This window comes from Zingiber officinale, chromosome 4B (genome assembly GCF_018446385.1).
Source record: "Zingiber officinale cultivar Zhangliang chromosome 4B, Zo_v1.1, whole genome shotgun sequence".
Lineage (NCBI taxonomy): Eukaryota > Viridiplantae > Streptophyta > Magnoliopsida > Zingiberales > Zingiberaceae > Zingiber > Zingiber officinale.
In genome coordinates this window covers 27,019,839-27,044,647 of record NC_055993.1, presented here as the reverse complement: position 1 = coordinate 27,044,647, position 24,809 = coordinate 27,019,839, and the positions used below count along the sequence as shown (strand labels likewise).

General features: G+C 36.5%; 1 protein-coding gene across 1 annotated transcript; it reads right to left on the bottom strand.

Annotated features, from left to right (window-relative positions):
* Positions 1 to 2,349: 2,349 nt before the first annotated feature.
* LOC121974890 (uncharacterized protein At2g38710-like) lies at positions 2,350 to 20,056 on the bottom strand. Its single transcript, XM_042526167.1, has 5 exons — positions 19,788 to 20,056; positions 4,058 to 4,177; positions 3,229 to 3,343; positions 2,999 to 3,092; positions 2,350 to 2,647 (listed from the first exon to the last, which is right to left on the bottom strand). The coding sequence occupies exons 1-5, from the start codon at positions 19,889 to 19,891 to the stop codon at positions 2,451 to 2,453; spliced, it is 630 nt and encodes a 209-aa protein (XP_042382101.1). The 5' UTR covers positions 19,892 to 20,056; the 3' UTR covers positions 2,350 to 2,450.
* Positions 20,057 to 24,809: the final 4,753 nt, after the last annotated feature.

Genomic DNA, 24,809 nt, shown 5'->3' with positions numbered 1-24,809 from the left:
AATACCAATAGGAAGATATTCCATTGATGTTGCCTCTTGCATAAGAAATCATCCCTAGGGCAAGAAGTTTAATTAGATTTCACCTTTGGAGACACAAAAGAAATTTGAAATAGTCAAGAAGTGATGAGCAACACTTTTGGATTGTGGAGATTTTTGAGTTATTAAATGAAATGTTGTGAGAATAATGAGTTGCCTATTATGATTTTACCTTAGGTTACAATTTGGTCATTGGGCAGAAGAAGACCGAGAGGTAAATAGTTGCTTTGGCCATCCTCATACGTTACACTTTAACCATTAGGTCGAGGAAGAAATAAATGAAATAGTTGCTTTAGGCATGTAGGGCTGAGGTGCCTTAATTCCACAATATGTAAATAGTGCTAGATTACTAATCAAGTTAGTTCAGAAAATAGAACAAAACAAAGTTCAAAACTGACCGAGCCAATCGATCTGTAAAATTCGATCATGCATCAGCCGAGCAAAATCTCTCAATTGCAGCAATATAACCTCTTAGTCGCAGTGGGTGTGTGTTTCAACAACTGTGAAGTAGAAGTAAAAGCCTCCCGATATCATGAGTGAGTGATCATAGACATTCCAAACCAAACCAAACCGCTTTTTTGTTTTGTTGATCATACGATTTGGTGCCAGTTTTGAATTGGAGTTGCTTCTATTAAAGAGGTTATTTTGTGTAAACCAAATCCACACATGAGAGAAGTTATGTATTACTCTGGATGAATAGATACCAAATTCATATTTCTGGATGAATATGGAGTTAGAACACAGGGTCGACTTGAATATTTTAAAGTTTTGAACTAAGGTGGTGACTTCATCTCTTCATTCCCTTGTGTCATACGCTCTACTTGTTTTGTTTTGAGCAAAGTGGGGTGCTTGTGATCGATCTGAGACTTGCAGACAAGGATGGAAGTGGGGTCGCAAGCATGGTCAAAGAGCTCCGATTAATAGGAAGACAGGAAGATGCCACAAATGAGAACGCAGAGTTGAAGTTGGAAAGAGAGTCGAGGACAGAGGCACTCAAATATTAGTATTATCATTTCTTTTTTATTTTCTTTCTTCTTTTTGATTATTTATTTCCCATTTTTTCAATAGGTGCGCTGGTAGGTTCTCAACAAGTATTATCATGCTTTAGATTTAGTAGTGCTCATTCTTTTTTTTTTTTTCTTTGCACATTTTTTATGGATTAGTTTGCCAATGAAAAGGCTAATTCAATAAATTGTATATATGATTTAGTAATTTATTATATATGATACAAAAACCTAAGTACCGTGATTGGATTCCCAATTATAATATACTGGAATTTTCCTTCTGTGGATGAGAAATATAAAATATTGGCGGCTAGATGCGGAACTATATGTGCTTCCGGATTTACTTTGATAACTAATGAGAATTTTTTTTTGAATTGGACCATACAACTCCAGAATTAATTAGTTCAAAAAGTTAGATATATGAATTAACAAAAAACAAAAATAAAAGTAAAAACAAAAAAAAACTTATAAGGAATTGTAGACTTTATTATGGTCTTACAAATTATATTGTAATTCGCTTGTTGGACCAAGAGAATAATAATATTATGAATTTTCAATAGAATACAACCTGATTTGTGATAGGGAATCCACATGAAATCCTAAATTGTTATCTTTAACTTTCAACATGATATTCATGGTGACAAAAAGCGAATACGCTCGTCCCCAGCACCCCCACCAACCTATCCCAGAGCCAACACGGAGGAGGTAAATCATAAACGACTACTAGCCTTTGGAATAGTGACTAGCACATAAGGAAGATATTTATCTTGATTTTATCGAGATTCGAACCTCAGACCTTATGATGATAACACCTCATATGCTAGCCACTAGACCGTCCTGAGAGGACTGACCTGAGGGGACTCTCCAACATGATATTCATGGTGGCATATGTAAGTGGAGACAAGAATTACCTACAGGACTAGGAGGGCAACATCAAGGTGTTGTTTTATGAAATTATACCAATCTCATATCTATTTTTCAGAAAGCATTCATCTCACTAATACACTTCTCTGCATTCCTTCTAACTTGATGACGAAAGACGATTCACTCCTCCCAATACCTCCACCAGTATATTTGCCCCCGACCACTTTTGTCTCCTAACTTGCACCTTCACAACATTCTTCTTCTGTCTTTGATTTTGAATTTTATACCATACAAGCATGTACACCTTCCTAGGCTTTAGCAATTTGCTAGCCTTTTGCCTCAATTTATTTACTAACCCCAGAGATTAAGAAACTGAGCTTTCACGATTACAGTCAGAATTCTTTTTTTTTGCTTTGTTTTCTTAGGATGTGTTATAAATATACACTTCAAACAAGGAATTCCAAGCAAATTCCTTATTATTAAGTTTTAATAAGTTTTACATGTATATATAGTCCAAACAATAAAACTGCTAATGTGAATCAATAGTTAAGGCTTAGCCCCATTAATTGAAAGGGATGTGCCTCTTGTCATCTCCACGTAGGTGGCATAGTCACTATAATGCATTGTGTAAAGGGTGCTCTGGTAGCGAGTGACATGAAGTCTCATGCGAAGGGATTCATTTATCACACCATCATAGCCTGACTTCCTCATAAGTGAATCAATGGTTTCTGTCTTTGTCCAACCTGATTCCAAAAATATAGTGGAAAAGCACAAGGTCTATCATGTTATTGTCATCAGGTAAAGCAGCGATTTATAACAAAATAAATGAAGGTGATTTTGGATGCTCTGGGTTGGACCAAGGTTTTAAAAGATAGAAGGAATAAAACCATTATAATGTCATTTCAAGCACCGCTACTTGCCTATTCAATATAGGGATCACTTCTCTAATTCTGTGGTTTCACAATGCCACAAAGGAGACATGGGAAGTTTATGCAACATTTAATTCCAACTTCAGATAAAGGAATGCTTGTACTGATTTAAAAAGCAAGTCAAACAAAGTAGCTGAGAAAATCATATAAGATGAAAAATTATACCTTCCTGAGCAGGAACCTCAGGCAAGTATGTTGCACTGCACTCCATATTGCAATCAGGATCAACAAATTCAATTATCAATCCATGCTTACCAATCTGGAGGAGATGGGGATGGGACAATTATTGCATTACTGCTAGTTCAAGGCCTTAGTAGTCAAATTCAGTCTTGAATGAAATGAAAGCTTCAGCATGAATAAATACTGCAATGAAAACTAATGTAGAAGAAGCATACTTCCCAATCAAGGTAGTGGAATGCAGGTTCATAGTTAGTTAGTATAGATACGGTGCATTCCAAATATGGTAACTCCTTAGGCTGGATAGGAGGAAACCGATGGTCCCTCAGAGCACTGCAAGAAGACAAAATTATCCATCATTTACAGTTTCCAACAAAAATACAATTACGGTAATAACACATTATGTATAGCAGAAAAATGATATATCCATGTGAATGCACTATCTTATGTCATATGCATTAGTCAATGAATTTTATTAATTTGATCAGAGAAAAAAATAGGTTTCAAGGCGAAACTAGTTCAAGATGAAGATTTTTTAGGAGAAACATGTTTAAAAAACAGGAAGGTTCATTTTACTAGTGGCATCAGCTGTTTTTTCTATACCATAGGGATAACACCTATTTCACCTGATATGCAATAACAAACTTTATATAATAGTAAAATTAAATTTTCTAAATTCCGGATTCATAAGCCTTCAACCTTATGACCAGAGAATTCACACCATATCACTGCAACTGTTCCAGCCTCCAGGACAAATATTAATCAAAATCTCTTAGCCCGGAGAGTAATATCATTAGTTTCATACATCAGAGTGAAATCCGTAATTGGATAACAATGAAAAAAATATTAGGGTATTATGAGAAACTAAACTATTCAGGTAAAGCTTCTAAGATCAAAAGAAGATATAGCACCTTAGATAGTTGCATAGATAAATCACTGTTTAATGGTACAGAATGTAGTAGATAGCAATCCAAGTTGACGTGCTTATAAATTTGTCATATTTTGTAGTGACTAATTGGTCAAAAGATATAACATATTGGAGAATACCTAGTTAATGCATAGTCACGGAAACCATCAACTATGCAGTGGGCTTCCAAAGTCCCAATACAACCACGGAGATGCGGTTCTGCTCCATTCACTGCTTTCTTCCAAGTCACAAATAATGGGCTGAAACACAAATAATAGGTTCATAGGATATACTAATCAAATGGAAGTATCCTTTACTCTATGCACATACATATTGACCAAAATAAAGTTGATGTCAGTAGTTCCGCAATTAGGATCATGCATCATTTAGTTATTTAAGGTCTAAGGCACTAATTTTATTAATTCATCTAGTTTGTCAAAGTGTGCTTCAGTGAGAGCATATTAACAAAAAGCAAAAAACGAAGAATGTCTATATCAAATCAGCCATGGCAGTACCATGATTGTAAAATATATGATGAGTTAATTTGTTTACAACTGCTGCAGGAATTAGACAAGGTCAACATATCTCAAAAATAATTAAGGAATATTACAATTATCAAGAGCTTAAAGTCCACTTTTAATTAATCAACAAACTGAAAACTAAATCACACTTCCAGATAAACAATGTTGGCCAAAGCAGAATAAAGTACTATGTCTATTTGTGTCCAGGAAAGAAAGGATAACTATTTTTAAAGATTAACCTACAATCCAAAGATAGAAAAATCAAAAGAACGACATGGTAGAAGTATTGAGCTATGCCAAAAGCCTGAAACCCAACAGTGATCATGAGGGAACTTAATATACTATTTAGCTAGTTATCCGAAGGTCTAAAAAAACTGTGATCGATGTACAAAATCTAGGAGATCAAAATTGTTTAGAAGATTATTGTTGGTGCAATATACTCAATTTAGTGTTGTTATTCCACAGGTTGATATTTTGAGATGTTTTGATATTTGCTCAGAATGTTAGGAACAATATGTTGGTGCAATCACGTTGTGAGGAACATGATTGAGGTGAATTTAAGTTACGCTAATGTGTGATTAGGTAAATCTTGATTGGATACGATATTGAATGAAATCCAGGTGAGTCAAGATCGACCGGACATTTGGCAACCGAAAAATCTAACATGAAATTAGTGGAAAGTCAGACGTAGGTTAGGTGTTGATAAGTGGAAAGTCCAACAGGAAATTGGTAAGGAGAAAATCCAACAATAGAAATTCTAAGATGTGCGGGTAGTGGAAGACAATGTCAAAGTTGAAAGATTGATTGAATGTTTCACAACTGATGGGCGTCAAAGAAGTCAAGGTTGACTAGATGTTTTGCAAATAAAGGACAGGTAGGTCAAGATTGAATGCTAGATAAGTGGAAGCCTTAGAAGAGTTGCTTCTAAGACATGGAAAATGAAGGTGGACCTTAGGTTAGACATATGAAAGTCCCTTGAGGTTGGCAAGATGGACATGAGGCCGAGGAAGTGGAAATCTTGGTGAGTCAATGTTGGTTCCCACTAGGAAATGAAGAAGCTCTAAAGGTCTAGCCTAGGCCTCTAGGCAATAGAAGTTTTGATAATGTAAAATACCGAGAAAAAAAATGGCGAATAATGATAAGGGAATTTTTAGAAATTTTTCGGAGCTCGTATGGTCGAGTTTACAGGGATGAAAACAGGACCCCGGGAAAGCCTGTTTAGGCTACCCCATTTAAGAGAGGAAAAGTTTATTTATTTATATTCTTTTTTTTTCTTTTCTTTCTCCCCCTAAACGCCGTTTTCACTCCCTCACCGCCGAACCCGACGCGCCCTCTTCTTCATCCTCATTTGTGCCCTAACCTTCCTTCCCAACCGGCGCCGATCACTTCTCTTCATCTCCGGGTGGCGCCAAAGCTTCTTTCCCTTCTCCTCCGTGCGGCGCCGAGCCTTCATCTCCTTCCCCTCTGGTACAAGAGCAGTGGCCAAGTCTCACGCCTCATCCTTCTTCTCGCGATCTAACCGACGCAGGCTATCTCCCTTTTCCTCTTCTCTGTGAAGCCGAGCCACCCTCTAGCGCCGAGCAGCATCATCGCCGACCACCAAATCTGACTTGGCTGCCTTCCTTGTGCCCTAGTTCTCCATAGCCGCCACTTGATCATCTTTCCGAGTCCTAGAGTCAAGCTGATTTCGTCGGGTTTTTCCTTCACAGCTTGAGGTTGGTTCTGTCATTAGGTAGGTTGAGGTATGGTGAGCACCTTAGTTTCCATTTTCTTCTGATCGTTGGCCATGACACTCATTCAATCTGTATATGGATTTTAGAACCGATTTGTAGTTCTATCTCTGGTTCCAGCAACAACTCCATTGATCACCCTTTACGACAATTAGGTCTTCGGCTGTGAGATAACAGGGGAGCAGCATATGAAGGTAAGATGTTTATAGAATTGGAGAAGGAGTTGTCAACATGGGATTGAATTTAATGCTTTAATGAATGTGATGATGGTTATGTAGGGTATTGGATTTGGAAATCAACAACTCCATCTTGCTCCGACCGTGATCCTTGGTAGCGAGCACTTCTTCGATTGTGAATTAACAGAGAGGTCTCCAATTCGGGTGGGCACTTCTTCGTTAAGCCTTAATCTAATGTGATTATAGCATGTTTAATCTAAGGTAGTTGTGATTGGTTATGGATGAGTAACTAGCTGTGTTGGTTGGATTATCAGATGTGTTAGTTAGAAATTGTTTATGTGGAAGAATTATGCATGTTCGATTCATGATGCTTAGTTGTTAATGGAATTAAATTGGATTGGATAAGTTGGATTGTTCATTCATGCCTTTCTTGGATCAGATTATAGATCTTTAGTTTTGTCTCGTATTTTGTATTTGTAGGATTCGAGTTGGATGTGATCTTCTGGATTTATTGAAGATGGTTGACACGATCTACAGTTAAAGGCGGGTACCTTGACTTATCTTTTTGATCTGTCATGTTGATATGTCTAGTAGGTTATAGCCTTTAGTAATAATTATGTTCGTCCTTGTTTCGGTACGTCACTACCGGATACCTGTTACATGCTTGTTTACTCACCTGATATGCATTTTATGCTAGTACCCACATGATTATATTTATATATATGCTCAGAGAGGTAGTGACATACCATGCTTGTTATGTTCAGGACCTAGGTTTTTTGATATCCTATCTGACCTGTGTATTTTAGATCTTCGTATTTGACCATCGATATTACGGTACTCATTTTATATATATGGATATGGTTATGCTGATCAGTTTGTTCCTATGCTTAGTGTCACGATCACGATTGCGCATGATTGTCGACTCACGGTTGAGCACATCGTCGATTACGTATCGCACACACCACCACTCATGGATTAGTGGTATATCGAGTGTGTGGCGGTTCTGTCGCTCCGTTGGTCGGTGACTCGTGGCGCAGTTCCGCCTGTTTGACTCACCGGCATTTAGTGTAGCGTGGTAGCCGGCAGACGGTGGACTCGTTTGGCTCCGTTGGTCGTGGTGACTTGGTAGAGATACCTCCCGTCAGGGAGATGAGAGCATTGAGCTCCCATTTATGATTTGGGGTAAGAGGATAGAGTACTCGGATCCCGTCCACTCGATCACTCATCGGTGTAGTGATGTAGAGACGGTTGTCACAGCCCTGCCCACTCGGTCTTACCATTGTATGTGAGATGGCTGTGGCGTCGGGGGTGACCGAGACGCATCATTGGCATCATACGCATTTATGCATTCTATCGACGTGTTTCTTTATATATCTTTGGATGAATCGTATGTTTGACATACGCATGATTTATGACACTTAGACGACCGATTATTCGATAGGTGGCCCCGTGAGTACATTTTCACCTTTCTATTATGCATTACCTTCTTTTGTTCAGGAGACTGTACTCCATAGTTATTACTATTCGTTATAGTTTACTATACATGTCAACTGGTATCTGCTGAGTTGTTGAACTCACCCCGTGAACACTATCTTTTTCAGATACCAGGTTGTTTATGATGTCGCTTGGAGTATCCTGTCTGCTGGTCCTCACGTCACATCAGAAGACTTATCGGTTTCACTTATGTTTTGTTTGTTTATGTATCAGTTTGTTTAGCTCTGTACTCCGATTTTGTTTTTGGAGTATTAATGTTGTTATGTGGTATTTTGTATTGGTTGTTGGTTGTGTAAGCCTAGCCGGCTAGCAGTTTTTGTGCTTTGGTTTGGCTGATGATATATATATAACTGCGTGGTTGTGTGTATATTCCAACCGCCTGTGGCTGATGTATATTATGCCTGTAGAAATGCTTCAGATTGTCACCCATACAGGGGAGGTGCTGCCGAAATTTCTTCAGACAGGAACTTTCCCGGGGCGTGACAGATAAATCAAGGTAGACGGATACAAGGCAAACAAGGAAATCTTGGAGACATGATCTCAGCACAAGAAATCCCGAAGGTGATGCCTTTTGGAAAGACGAGAAAGTCATAAAGATATGGAGCTTTTAGCGGGGAACACTTAGTAAGAAGAAAGTCTGTAAGTGACCTAGAGTCTAGGGTTTAGGTAGACTTACTTAGGTCAGGAATCAGCATTGGACTTGGTTGAAGCCAAGGTTTCAACCGACTAAAGTATGATTTCAATTGACTAATACCAGATTACCAACAAACAAACCTTTTTGTTAGGGGATCAGTCGACTTAGGCATGACCCGACCACTCATAGATAAGATCAATAAACTAATAACTCAAATATTATAGTAAATTAGACGACTGAGTAGAGAATCAGTCAACTCAAGTATACGTTGCAAGCCAAGCAATCGACTACGTACAGGTTCAGTCGACTAATCGATGAATTTTGGTAAGTAGCTGTTGGCAGCAAGAGCTCTATAAAGAGAGGATGGGAGAATTTTGGAAGCATTCTTGATCATTTAAAAGAAATAGAATGCAAGCAACAACAAATGAAAGCTAGCTAAAAAGAATCTCCAACATTGTAACCTTTTCTTATTGTTGTTATTCATTATTCTTTATCTTGCTCTTAATTGGTAAGAGAGAAGGCAAAATTGATAAAGAACTCGGATTTAAAATTATAATACACAAGGAGTAAAATAAGAAATGAAGTAGGTATTATTGTAAATAGTTCACTAAAGGATGAAAAATAAGAGTAGTTAGAAAGGGGTATAGGATTATACCTCTCGAGATAATAGTGATGAAAGAAACTATTAATGTAGCACATATGCACCTCAAGTAGAATTAGATAACACAACAACAACAATAACAACCAAGTCTTTTCCCACTAAGTGGGGTCGGCTGTATGAATCCTTTTACGCCATTGAGCTCTATCTCCTATTATATCATCATTTATATTTAAATAAATTTTATCTTATTTTATTGTTGCTAACAAAGTCTTTTTTGGTCTTCCTCTTCCTCGTTTGATATGCATGTTTATCATAGTTTCACATCGCCTAACTGGAACATTTATTGGTCGTCTAAGTACATGTTTGTACCATCTTAAACGTGTCTCTCGGAGTTTTTCCTTAATAGATGCAACTCCGACTTTCTCTCGAATGCTCTCATTCTTATTTTGTCCATCCTCGTATGTCCACACATCCACCTTAACATCCTCATCTCTGCAACTCTCATCTCCTGCTCATGTGCTCGCTTTATACTCCATATAACAGGTCTAACTGCGTTTATAGAACTTACCTTTAAGTTTAAGAGGTACTTTACTGGTCACATAAAACACTCGACGCCCTCCATTTTACCCATCCTGCCAGATTCTATGTAAGACATCTCTCTCAATCCCTCCATCGTTTTGCAAAATGATCCTAAATATTTAAATCTCTCGGTTCTGAGCCTCTCCTGTCTTAACAATTGTTTCATTACTTCTAATATTGTTAAACTTAAATTTCATATATTCTGTCTTTAATCTACTAAGCTTAAAACCTTTCCCTTCTAGTGTTTCCCTCCAAGATTCTAGTTTAGCATTTACGCCTTCACGTGTTTCATCAACCAAAATAATATCATCTACAAATAACATGCACCACGGTACTGTGTCTTGAATGTGCATAGTGAGCTCATCCATAATTAGTGTAAAAAGATAGGGACTTAGAGCTGATCCTTGATATAACCCTATCTTTATTGAAATGCTTCAGTTACTCCGCCCGAAGTCTTTACTCTGGTCGTTACATCCTCATACATATCCTTAATTAGTTCAATATATGTTACGCTAACACCTCTTTTTTCTAAAATTCTCCATATAATTTCTTTTGGGACTCTATCACAAATTTTTTCTAAGTCAATGAATACTATATGGAGATCTTGTTTTTGCTCTCGATATTTTTCAATTAATTGCTTGCTAATTAATTTGTCGACCTTCTAGCATGAATCCAAATTGATTTTCACATCGTGTCCTTCCTTAATCTTTTTCTATTACTTTTTCCCAGTTTCATAGTAACTCATTAGTTTAATACCCTATAGTTTGCACAATTTTGACGTCCCTCTTATTAGGAACTAGAGTACTTATCCTCCATTGATCAGACATTTTTTTCGTTTTCAATATTATGTTAAATAATTTTGTAAGTCATTCAATCCCTTGTTTCCCTAAACACTTCTATACCTCTATCGGAATATCATCTGGTCCAACGGCTTTTCCATTATACATCTCATTTAAAGTTTGTTTTACTTATGAAGTTTGAATTCTACGATAAAAATTAAAATTTCTATGCTCATTTGACCTACTTAAATTACCTAAGTTAAGTTGGTCACCTAAACCTTCATTAAAAAGTTGATGAAAATACCTCTTTCCCCGCTCTTTTATTTCTCCATCGTTTACTAATACCCTATTACATTCATCTTTAATACATTTTATTTGGCTAAGATCTCTTGTTTTCCTTTCTCTTACTTTAGTTATTCTATAAATGTCTCTTTCCCTTTCTTTTGTAACCAATTTTTGATATAATCGTTCAAAAGTTTTATTTCTTGCTTCACTCACTACTTTCTTAGCTTCTTTTTTTGCTATTGTATATTTTTTAAAGTTTTCCTCGTTCTTACAAATATATAGTTCCTTATAAACTATTCGCTTTTCCTTCACTTTCTCTTGTACTTTCTCATTCTACCACCAAGATTCTTTACCTAGTGGTGCATGTCCCTTTGACTCGCCGAGTACACTCTTAGCTAGTATTTTTAACTTTGATATCATCTTATCCCATGTTGTATTAGAGTCATCGTACATTTCACCTAATGCTTATACTTCTACCTTCTCCTTAAATATATTTTGCTTCCTATCCTTTAACTTCCACCACTTAATTCTAGAAATCGTATATATTTTCTTTCTATTGATACTATGTTTGAGACGTATATCCAACACTACTAACCTATGTTGGGTAGTTAAGCTTTCTCCAAGAATGACTTTGCAATCTTTACAAATCTTTCTATCCTTCTTCCTAACCATAAGAAAGTCAATTTGCGATTTATTATTCTCACTTTTGAATGTGACTAAGTGTTCTTCTCTTTTCTTAAAAAAACGTATTAGCTAATATAAGGTCATATGCTATCGCAAAATCTAATATAGTTTTCCCTTCCTCATTTCTTGTTCCAAACCCATAACTCTCATGTACTCTCTCATATTCCTCATTTTTCACTCCGATATGTCAATTTAGTTCACCTCCTATTAAAATCATTTCATTTGGTAGAATATTTTGTAATATTTCATCTAAGTCCTCCCAAAACTTTGATTTGGTAGCTTCATCTAATCCTACCTGTGGTGCATATACACTAATTATGCTCATAGTTTCTTTCGCCACTATTATCTTAAGGGTTATAATTTTATCCCCTTTTCTAACTACTCCTACAACTTCATCCTTTAACAAACTATCCACAACAATACTCACTCCATTTCTTGTTTTACTCTTTTTCTAGTGTATCATAACTTAAAACCCGAGTTCTCTATCATCTTTGCCTTCTCGCCTGTCCATTTTGTCTCTTGTGCACACAAAATACTAAGTCTTCTCCTAATCATCATATCTACTATCTCCATTGATTTACTAGTGAGAGTTTCTATGTTCCAAATCTTAGATTATTAGTTTTTCTATCATATTTGTTCTTATCCAACCCATGGTGTGAGAACTCTTGCCTATTTAACACTACACCCAAGTTCTCATGGAGATGTAGCGGTCCTTGCTGAGACGTTACAGTAGGACCCGTAACGCGAACTCTTGCATATTTAGCACTACACCCGAGTTTTGGAGATGTAGCGGTCCTTGCCGAGACGTTACAGTCGGACCCTGCAACGCGTTCCTTCCGGGGAAGGACCTAGCATTAGCACAATAGTTTAATGGATCCATTCATTGAATATTTGCCATAATTTTGACGCTGGCTGGCAACCTAACGCAACCCTCCTCCTTTATTCAGGCTTGGGACCGGCCATGACCGGTCATCATGGGCAGAGTTCTCGAGTAGAATTAGATAAAGACAACAAATATAGGTTTTGGAATGACTTAGATGAGGTATTACAAACATTTTGTCAAACGAAATAATTTTAATAGGAGGAGATCTAAATGGACAAGTAGAAGCAAAAAACGAGAAATATGATAAGATGCATGGGGTTATGGATTTGGAATAAAAAATGAAAAAGGGAAAAATATATTAGGGGGTATTTGGTTGGTGGGTTTAGGAATGAAGGAATGGAATGATAGTAAAAGATAGTGTTTGGATTGTGATTTTGGGAATGATTTCCAGATTTATGGGAATTAGCCAAACTCATATCACTAGGTGGGTTTCATTCTCATTCTCATTCACATTCCACCTTACTATCGAACTCATACCCATAGTCATTCCAGCCATTTAACCAAACACCGCCTTAGATTTTATGATAGCATATGAACTTATACTAATTAATATATTTTTCAAAAAAAAAAAAAAGAACACTTGGACACATACAAAAGTGGGAATAATAAGTCATAATTGACTTTCTAATAGTTATGAAGAAAAATAAAAAGATTTATAAATATTATTAGGTTGTCCCTACATAGGTTAGTAATATTGAATATGCGCCTCAAATATAGTATCAATAGAAAAAAAATATACACAACTCCTAGAATAATTGGTGGAAGTTAAAAGATGGGAGACAAAACATATTTAAGGAGATAGTAGGAGTGCAAGAATTAAGAGAAATACATAGTGGCTCTAATATGACATGGCATAAGATGACATTAAAATTAAAAATGATAGCAAAAGAGTATACTTGGTAAGTCAAATGGATGTGTACTACCAAATAAAGAATCATGGTGGTGGAATGAGAAAGTAAAGAAAAGAAAGTGAAGGAAAAACAATTGGCATATAAGGAATTATACACTTGTAAGAATAAAGAAAACTTTAAAAACTATATAATCGTTAAAAAGAGGTAAAAAAAACAGTGAATGAAGGCCAGAATTAAACATTTATATCGCCAACTGGCTACAAAAGAAGAGGAAAAGGATATTTATAAAATAGCTATAGCGAGAGAGAGGAAGACAAGAGATCTTATTCGAATAAGATGGATTAAAGATGATATTATTGAATGAAAAGAAAACAAAAAAGTGATGAAAGAGATATTCTCATTCACTTTCTAATGAAAATTTAAGTAACCAACTTAACTTAGATAAAGTTTAAGTAACCAACTTAACTTAGATAATTGAAGTTGGCCAAAGGAGTATAGAAATTTAAATTTTTATCGTAGAATTCAAACTTCAAAAATAGAACAAGTTTTAAATAGGATACAAATTAAAAAAGAAGTTGTAGAGATACAGATGTGTCTAAGGAAACAAGATATTGAATGTCTTACAAAATTACTCAATCTGATAGTAAAAACGAAGAAAATGTCTATATCAATGAAGGGTAAGTACTCTAGTTCTCTTATATAAGAATAAAAGAGATGTATAAAATTGTGCAAACTATAGAGTATTAAACTAATAAGTCATGCCATAAAACTTTGGAAAAGAGTAATAGAAAAAAAGTAAGAAGACCACAGTGACCGAAAATCAATTTAAATTTATGCCTAGAAGGTCAACAATAGAAACTATATATCTTCTTAGGCAACTAATTGAAAAGTATCAAGAATAGAAGAAAGATTTGCATATGATATTCGTTGACCTACAAAAACTTATGAAAGAGTTTCAAGCGAAATTATATGGAGAATTTTCGAAAAGAGATATATTAGTGTAACATATATTGAACTAATTGAGGATATATAAACAACAACAACAACCAAGCCTTTTCCCACTAGGTGGGGTCGGCTGTATGAATCCTTTTAAGCCATTGAGCTCTATCTCCTATTATATCATCATCTATATTTAAATAAATTTTATCTTGTTTTATTGTTGCTAACCAAGTCTTTTTTGAGGATATATACAAGGATAAAATGATAATGGTGAAGACTTCAAGCAGATTAATCAGAGCATTTCCCATAAAGATGGGGTAACATCAAAAAGCAACTCTAAGTCTCAATCTTTTACACTAATCATGGGCGAATGGAACACATTCAAGATATGATAACGTGGTGCATATTGTTTGCAGATGATGTTGTTTTAGTAAATAAGACACGTGAAGTGAAGGAGTAAATGGTAAATTCAAATCCCGACAGAAAACACTAGAAGTAAAAAGTTTTAAACGTAATAGAGTAAAGATAACATATATGAAATTTAAGTTTAGTAATATTAGACTAATGAGACAATTGTTAAGATAGGAACTGACAAATTGTTAACTGAAAAAACAGTATTTAAGATTATTTTTACAAAAGAATTTAAAAATTAAAAGAGATGTCTTACATAAAATAAAGATGGTTGAAATGAAGGAGATCGTCGGATGTTCTATGTGATTGTAAAATACCTCAAAAATTTAAAAAGAAGTTCTACAAAACAACAGTTAGATCTACTATATTATATGAAATTAAATGTTGATTATGACTTGAGCACATGAGCAAAATATGAAAGTTGCAGAGATGAGAATGTTAAGGTGGATGTGCGGACATACAAGAATGGACAGAATAAAAAATAAAAACATTAGAGAGAAAGTCGGAGCTGCACCTATTGAGAGAAAACTCTAAGAGACACGTTTAAGATGGTACGGATAATGTACTTAGATGACCAATAAATGCTCCGGTTAAACGATGTGAAACTATAACAAATATGCACATCAAACAACAACAAAAATCAAGCTTTATCTCACTAGGTGGGGTCGGTTATATGGATCATTTTACGTCATTGGGCTCTATCCTCTATTATATCATCTATACATAAATAAATTTACTCTTATTTTATTATTACTAACCAAATCTTTTTTTGTCTTCCTCTTCCTCATTTAATGTGCATATTTGTCATAATTTCACATTGCATAATTGGAGCATTTATTGGTCATCTAAGAATATATCCGTACTATCTTAAACGTATCTCTTGGAGTTTTTCCTCAATAGATGCAACTCCGACTTTCTCTCTAATGCTCACATTTCTTATTTTATCCATCCTCAAATATACATACATTCACCTTAATATCTTCATTTTTGTAAATCTCATCTTCTGCTCATGTGCTTGAGTCATAGCCCTGCATTCATAATTACATAGCATAGCAGGCCTAACTGTCGTTTTGTAGAACTTCCCTTTAAGTTTTAAAGATACTTTACAATCATATAAAACAATCGACGCTCTTCTCCATTTCAATCATCCTACTTATATTTTATATAAGACATCTCTCTTAATTCCTCCGTCATTTTACAAAAATGATCTTAAATACTTAAAGTTGTTCAAAATAATTTGTCATCTCCTATCTTAACAATTATCTCATTATGTTTAATATTGCTAAACTTAATTCTATATATTTTGTATTTACTCTACTAAAGATAAAACCTTTCACTTCTAGTGTTTCTTGTCAAAATTCTAATTTAGTATTTACTCTTTCACGTGTCTCATCTACCAAAACAATATTATCTACAAATAATATACACCACGGTACTGTATCTTGAATATATTTATTTAAATATAGATGATAATATAGTAGAGGATAAAGCTCAATAGGTAAAAGGATTCATATAATCGACCTCACCTAATGGGATAAGGCTTGGTTGTTGTTTGTTGTTGCTCTTAATTGTAATTTTCAACCTTCAAGAGGCACCTGAGACGGAGAAAGTATAGAGGGAATCTAGGAGTAATCCACCAAAGGATTATAGACCATAAAATAAGAACTAGGGATTTTGAACCACATAAATAGTCATGTTGGATTTGTATTCATCTATTTTGTTACAACCTAACACAATTATAGAATTGAACGTCAAAAAAGAGCAATCAATAATTCACCCCACTCCCACCATCCTCTAGTTGGCTTAATCAATCTAACAAGTGATATCTAAGCTAGGAAGCTATGAAAGCCTTAATGACCGATCAAGCAAGTTGTTAAAGGAGGCATTCTTCAGGACTAATTGCGAAGAGTGAACAAGGCTAGAAAAGTAGAGAATCCACTCGAATCAAAATGGAATTTGAAGATAGATTCGACTATGACACTCCGTTTCCACCACCGTTTGCATTAGGAGGATTCTTCTATTGAAAGATAAGAATGGAGACCTTCATGCATATGAACATCGAGAATTTGTTTGCCTTGAGAAAGACTAGGCATGCCAAGATTTAGCTTAACTAGGTATTTGGCAAGTGATGGAAGTCCAATCAAATAAAGGTTGACAAGCACATCAAGGTTGATCGGATATTTGGAAGTCTAGTCAAGATTGACTAAATGCTTAGTACGTAAGGGAGGCAGGTCAAGATTGACTAAATGTTTGACATGTGATGAAAGTCTAGGCAAGTAGCTAAGATTGACCAAATGCTTAGCAAATAAAGAAAGTTTAAGTAGATCAAAATTGACTAGATGTGAGGCGGGTCAAAGTTGGTTGATGTGGAGGTTCTAACAAGTCAAGGTAGACCTAAGGTTAGGCAAGTAGAAGTCCTATTAGGTCAAAGTGAACTTAAAGCTAGGCAAATGGAACCCCTAGCAGATTAAGGTGCAAGTGAAAGTCCTCATAGGTCAAGATAGACATAAGGCTGGGTAAATAAAAGTTTTGATGAATCAAGATTGACTAACACTAGGAAAAAATAATAAAGTTTTAGAGGCCTAAGAAAGTCCTCGTAGGTAAGTTTGACCAATGCTAGGCAGATATGGAGGTCTTAGAGATATAGTCTCTAGGCAAATGAAATCCCAGAAGTAAAACCTCTTAGCAAGACAAGCTCAGAGGTAATGAAACTCTTGGTAAGGGAACCTATGAAAGATGAGAGTCTCCAAGTAACTTGGAGCTTAGGGTCTGGATAGACTTCACTTAGGAAGGACTCAACTTTAAAGTTGGCTGAAATCAAGGTTTAAGTCAATTAATGGTTAAGCTGACCAAGTTGTCAACTCAAGCTCGATTACTAACAGATAGAAAGTTTCTATTCAGGGATCACTCAACTAACCAATCGACTGAGGTATGACTAGTCAATAGATAGTTAAGGGGGTGTTTGGTTGATGGGTTTGGGAATGAGGGAATGGAATGATAGTAAAAGATAGTGTTTGGATTGTGGGTCTGAGAATGACAATATAGGAATGATTACTAGATTTATGGGAATCAACCAAACCCATATAACTAGGTGGGTTTCATTTCCATCCTCACTCCCATTCCAACCTACAATCAAACTCATACATATAGGCATTCCCATCATTTAACCAAATGCCACCTAAGATTAGTTAACTAATACAACTACAAGAATCTAGAGTCACTAATATAACATGTTAAGAACATAATGTGATTTAAATGTTATAACAGAACAATCGATTGGATAGGGAATCAATTAGTCAAATAGTCAACTATATGAAGGTTCTTAATTTAACAAATGTGTCCTCTCGGATGGGTCTAGTGGCTAGCGCATGAGGTGTTGCCACAATGAGGTCTGGGGTTCGAATCTCGGCAAAGTCAAAGTAAATACCTCCCTTATGTGCTAGTCACTATTCCAAAGGCTAGTAGCCGCCCGTGATTTACCTCCTCCGTGTTGGCCTTGGGACGGGTTAGCGGGAGGGCTGGGGGCGAGCATATTCGCCTTTTGCTATAATGTTTAGCCACAATTAATATAACTAATGCAATTAGTCAACTCAGGAAACTTAAGAGTTGACTAATAATTTCAGCAAGTAACTATTGGCAACAAAATTATAGAAAAAGGTAATTACAGTCATCCCAAACGCCCCTTACCACCTGTCCCAGGTTATGTGAAGAGAGGTAAATCACGAGATCAATTTATAGCGAACTGTCAAGTGACTAGAAGGTGGGAGGAGTTTTTAATTGTTGGCAACAAAAACTCTATACAAAGGAGGATCTTGATCATTCAAAAGAGATAAAACTCAAGCAACAATAAGTGAAAGCTAGCCAAAGAGCGACTTCAATCATGTAAGCTTTTCTTATTGTTAAATTTATTATTTTTATCTTATTTTGTTCCTCTTTATTGTAAGCAAGGTTGGAAGAGGTTTCTCCACCTCCAAAAGGTATCCAAGTAGGAGAACGTATAGAGAGATTCCAGGAGTGACCCACTAAAGGATCATAAGTTGTAGAGTAGAAATTGGGCATACATACCAAATGTGCTTGTTTGTATTTGTGCTTTGAGTTTATGTTTATCATGTTTTCTTGCTTACTAACACAACCAGCTTCATTGATCCAACAATTACCGCTGTGATTTCAAGCATATGAATAATCCAAATGTAATATTCAGAAAAGTATGGTAGTACACAACTTGGAAATAACTTTAATTAAGAATCTATATTTGACGAATAAGTAAAAATGACTTCATTGCAACTTTATTCTCATACCTTCTTGCTTAGATAGACAACCATCTCATATGTCAAACTAATTAGCTCTAGAAAGTTAGTCCCCATAAAAAATTCAATCCATTTGAAAATTGCTAAGAATTTTAAACGTTTGTGATTTTCCATATGAAACGTGTTGATTCTCTTTAGCTCACTTTCTTATTTTAAATTTTTCATTAATTTTAAAACTTACTCACTAGAGCCTATGCTTGCACCTCGTAAGTGTTATAGAAGAAAACCATAATTTTGGCCATGTTTTCAGATTATTTATTGTATAACAAGAAAAATTTAGGCTGAACAACTTGAGCCCAGCAAGAGAAATATCTCACGCAATAATCCAACCTAAAAGGGTTAGCTGATCAGAGGAAAAACCAAAAAAATATAAAGGATTCTAACATGCAAATCTAAGCCTTTTGGTTTGAGATTGAGGAAGGGGGCATTAAAATCCTGAACATGCAGAATTTAGGAACCCATAGCCACTGGTACCATACAAAACATCTGCACAAAAAATTAAAATCGTCCGCTTCTAACCAAAGACTGAAGTAATAGTAGTTGTCAGGACATACAGAGCCGAAGCCAGGATGCCACTGCAACATAAACTGAGGCTCATAGAGCACTCACAGGACATCTTTCCTTCTTCGTTCTCCTATGAGCATAGCGAAGATGCATAGGGAAATCTATAATTCAAGTGCGACCAATGAAAATAAACGCACTGGGGGTTACGATCGGTTGCAAAATAAAGGAAGAAAAAAAAATAAACACACTGCACCAGATGAGATGATATATTGCCACGACAACGATCTATAGAACTGGCAAAAACCCCAACATGAGTCACAGATGTCCTTTGAAAACCTAGCAAATCTGTTGTGCCCTACGTCTCAAGTTCAACGAGCACAAAATCATAGGATCATAAAAAGAAAAAAAAAAAAAAAGTTGCCATGAATCCCATGATTGATGGTGCAGCAGCAGGAAGGGAAGAAATCCAAGAGAAAAGGGAAGGAATCGTACTGGTGGCCTTCCTCGAACACCGGGGACGGCACCTGCTCGCTGTTGTAGTGAGCGACAAGGGTGTCAAAGCAGTAGACCGCCATTTCCCGATTAGCCGTCACCATCCTACAGCTCGATGCGAGGGGAGACGGACAACCCACGGCTCACCGCCGCCAGTTTCCGATAGTCCAATCAGGAACGGCGATCTCGCCCTTGTTCCACTCGTAGTCCCAACGCCAATATAGATTCCCTTCGCTCGTGGAATTGTTTTTTTTTTTTAATTTAAGTTGGCACAGGGATAATTGAGGAAGCCGAATCAGTAGCTTTTTTTTTATGTCAAATCGTACATTAAAAAAAATCATCCGTAAAAAATTAAAATTTAATTCTTATATGTCTCAGAAATTAAGAATACAGATGCACCATTATCCCAGTTTCATCCTTGGAAATTTTTGTAATTAATACCGTGTATCTAAATCTTCAGCTCAATTAATTATAGAATGATAAATCTAGTTCCACTAAAATTATCTATCAATCATTTGAATAAATAAAAAAACAAACATAAAAATTCATTCTAATAATTAACATTCTTACCGTGTATCTAAACCTATTGTAAGTATAGTAAAGAGAAAGAGGACAAAAAAAAAAAAAAATTTACCACACAAGTTTTAATTGTTCCCCTCTAGTTTATCACTATGCCTCCTCGACGTATTCCCAGTAATTTTTTAATCAAAATACCCTTTGTGAGTTGTTAGTGTTCAACTTGGTAAAAACAAGTTTAAAAAATGAATTAGTGATTTTAAAGGTCCAATGGCATAAAAAAAAATAAACTATGGGAGTTCAAAATAATAAAAAAATCTTAGTAAATAATTAAGAAAATTTGATTTTAAAAATGTTTGAATTTTTTACTCTCCTTTTAAAAAATTTTAAGAGTTCAATAGGTGATATTTGAGTTAAAACTTTTAAAGTGTGATCTTGTCTTGAAGCTGAATAGATGGTCATCAGAGAACAATGCTGATATTTGAGCTGCCCTGATGCTCTCTTGCTCCTGTAACCATAAGTTGTTAGTACCAAGCCGGGAGGGGGTTCCCGACGACGACCCTCCGACGCTCAAGTCACACACCGACAAGGGAAGAAAACATAGGCAGCAAAGAAGAAGCAAATGGTGGTTCCAGAGGGCGTATGTGTGTACCTCCGCGGATGGCTGCTTCCCTCCATATATAGAGATTCGACGGGTTGACTACACGTTTCCCGGGTGGATGCGCATCTCCAAACTTTCCCCAAAAGCTAACATCGAGAAAGGATCCCTGACATCTTACCATAACGAGACGAACGCATCTCTGCCAAGGCGGCGGAATCTTCTTCCGTATGATTTTCTGTCCATCCGCGCTGTCACCCGGCGGCATCAACTCCCAAAAAGATGCTGGCACGTATCCTCCATTTTATTTGTCGGCTGTTAGTCTGATTGGACTTCCCTTGATCGATCCGGCCGGCCGGGCAACTCTTTGACCTCATACGAGTATATCCAGACCGATTGGTATGAGTGCCCCTGGTCTCGGTGCATTGTAGGCTCAGTCAACCCTCTTTGAATTCTTCCGGCCGATCGGATTGTAGGCTTGGCCCACCTTCTCCGAACTCTCCCGGGCAATCGGATTGTAGGGACTTCGGCTCGGCTAGTCTCTTAGTTGACCACCTCTTAACTTTGACAATCACCCAAGCGTTAAATTTCCTTGGAGGTGGGCCCTCCTGGGTTATCACCGGATCAAAGTGAAATGAAGAATTTAAATAGTTTTAGGAGAACTTCAAAAAAAAATATATATAAGTTTTTATAAAGTGATAGGGACTAAATTAAAAAAAAATCAAAAGATGAGTAGAGGATCCTATGCAATATTCCATGGATGAACTCAAAATCTGTAAAAAAAAAAAAAAAAAAAAGTTAGTTTTCGTGATGAGTTTTTAAAATCTTACGAACTAAACTAAAATTTTAAAATATTAGATATAATGTTATGGAAATGATTTTCTGAGAAATATTAAATTATAAATTCACCGTTGACACGTGTCGTTATATATTTTGTAAAAGCATTTAAGAAAAAAAAATCATAGATGTATTTAAGAAATAAATAAATAAATTACGTTGCAGGGAGAGATACTATACTCTACCTTTACGAGATAAAATTAAAAAAAATAAGTGAAAAAAATTATAAAAAATTATCAATATTAATAATACAAATCGTAAAGTTATATTACTATGAGAATTAAAGTTGAATTTTAATAATAAAATTAAAATTTAAAGAACTTAATGGGAAAAGTGTCATTTCGGTAAAAATTTTAAAGGTGAAATGAAAATTTTAAATATTTCATTGGGAATTTGAAATATATAAAATTTGTGACTTATAAAATATTATGAGTTAACTGAACTTTCAAAATATTCGAGGATCAATATGTAATATTCTAGGGTTGTAAGTTTTTTTATAAAATATTCTAGACTAAATATGAATTTTAAAATATTATAGGATTAATGTTTACTATTTAAAGTTTAGAATTCTATTCAATCAATTAAGTTCGATAGAACATAGGAATATGGCTCGGCTGAGCTCGGCGTGAATTGCAACCTTACACTTTATTGTGCTAAGTCCTTTGGTAGAAAATCCTATATGTGCCCTTGAGGGTAATGTGTCAATCCTATAAACATGTGATTTAATTAATGATTTTGTGAATGGTCAGTAGATTGATGATTAATTAGAAGAAGACTTTTTATTCGGAAAATTTTTTTTTTTACTCTTGTGCATATGAAAATGAGCCAATTAAAAATCAGCGTCTACAAATTTAGGGGGAGTCCCTAGCGAAGACCCTTCAACACTCAAGTCAATACAAGTCTGAATGGGTGAATGAAAAATAATAGAGAATATGTGCGCGAAAGTAAAGTTGTAGATGTTCAAAGAATGTACCTTCGCCACGGAGAGGACTCCCCTTTTATACACTAACTCACATAACTTCTGCAATCATGAGATGGTAAAGTATGTCAAAGTTTGTTAGGTAAAGGGAAATGTACAACCTAGGTAATGTGTAATAATTATCCAACGAATCTTCCCTTTACCCACATGTATACCTCTTTTGTCATTTATATCTTCTGTCATTGCTGAGGTTGTTGAAAGAATATGCTATTAGAAATGTTCTGCTGAGAGGAGACACGATGGTCCCTAAAGAAGTTACCAGAAAAATATTCTTTGACACATAGTTATTATTTTGACAGATTGTTGGGATTCTCTGATTATGCTGTCAGTTGAGTAAGTCCAGGTCGACCTATAATGTTGGCCGTTGATCCGGTGGTAAGGACAGGGGACCCTCGTTGGCAGGAGGTCAACGACACGTGGAGGTCAATGATCAAGAGGGGCAACCCCAGGGTCAGGTCGAGCGAACAGATGTCACGCCGAGCGGACCGGCGGGCCACCCAAGCATCCGGCTGACCGAACATCCGGCCAAGGACTCCCGGACCGGACGAAAGACAGCCCGACTAGAGGTCGGGTTTCCGACGCTCAAGGTAAAAGAGTATATGGCGGGGCGGACGGGCCGCTCGTACGAGCCGCAGAACAATAAGACACAATTCCATCTGAGCACGAGCAAGGCTTCCCCGCCCGGGTCGAGGTATGTGCATTCCAATGAGTGCCGAGCGGCTGTTCCGCTCGGCCCAGAAGCAGACAAGAGCGCTAGGAGACAAAAAGGACAGCTGGTAACTTCATCCTCGAGACATCTGCCGCCGACAAATAGCACGGTGGAAGTTTCCACCATCACATCCGGGATATGCTTGGGCGATTGCGGAATGGCGTCAGGCATGCTTTTTCGACACAACCCTACCGAGGTATGTTTAGGACCCCCAGACTTCGACGGAGGTATGCAATCTTGATCACTGTAGCCACAGTAACGTTACTCTGCTTCTTCGTTGCCTGACTTGAGCGTCGGAGGGTCGTCGCCGGGAAACCCCTCCCGGCTCAGCTTCTTTGCAGGTTCGCCGGAGATCTACACCACCAGTCGGAGACAGTGGAGAGTGTCACGTCCCCAGCGTCCGTCGACTCAGCGCTCGGACATGATCAACCGTTTTTATGCATGTCCTCGCCTTAAGCTGCTTTATTATGCATTGAAAGCTATGTATAAATCCATTCAGAAAATAATATGGTACCCTGGGCGTACGGAAAATCTATTTGGTAACCTATAGATGTTATAGATCCGTTCGGGTAGCAATATGAAGATAAGTATCTTAGGTTTGGTCGGTCTTTTGTCCGGCCGGGCGTATAATGGACTTATGGAGAAATACAACTGTGTTCTAAGAGGTTTGGTTGGTATTTTGAGCTAAAGTGTCGTAAGCTCGACCTACCTTTATTCAGCCGGTATATAATAACTTGTAGGTAAAGTGCACTTGGCATTCTGACTGTATTTATAAAGCTATCTTACACTTAGGCACAGAAGAGACGGGTATGAAGTTATTTAAACCAGTTCAGTTCTATTATTAAATGGATACCCATAGGGCTGACCGGTGATCAGGTCAACCATGCATATGTAGAGAGGCTCATACAAAGTAAAAAGTTTAACTCTCCCTTTGATCAAGTCTATGGTTGGTCGAATGTGAGGTGGTTCGATCGTTCTGGCCAGCCCATAAGGGCAGCCATCCTTAAACTCGATCTGTTATTTAGTGACCGAGTCCGCTGTCTCTTTAGTTCAAGAGTAAATCATTGAACCCCTTATGCTCGATCGACTTAAGGGTCAGTCGGCTTTTTCTCGCATGGCTTGGAATTCGACCCGGCCGAGTAGGCGAGCCTTAGTGCTGGGTAGCCAACCAGAGTCAGATGGGGAGGTGTTCTTCTTCATTGACTTTGACAGTCATGTCATTTTAACTTTAACCGTCACGTCATCGCCTAGGTCCACTTGTTATAATCTGTATAAGTGGACTTGACGCATATTAAACTAAAAAAAGTCATAAAAATTAGGGTTTGACAAGATTTTATTATTCATCTTCTTGTTGAAATTTTAAATATATTTTTATTTATTTTA

Bases quoted from the DNA above. Each gene is read 5' to 3' on its own strand.
- LOC121974890 (XM_042526167.1), bottom strand. From the start codon at position 19,891: ATGGTGACGGCTAATCGGGAAATGGCGGTCTACTGCTTTGACACCCTT. The intron at 3,344-4,057 runs GTATTCTCCAAT...GTCTTCTTGCAG, and splicing joins CGTGACTATGCATTAACTAG to TGCTCTGAGGGACCATCGGT. The intron at 3,093-3,228 runs GTATGCTTCTTC...CATCTCCTCCAG, and splicing joins TCCACTACCTTGATTGGGAA to ATTGGTAAGCATGGATTGAT.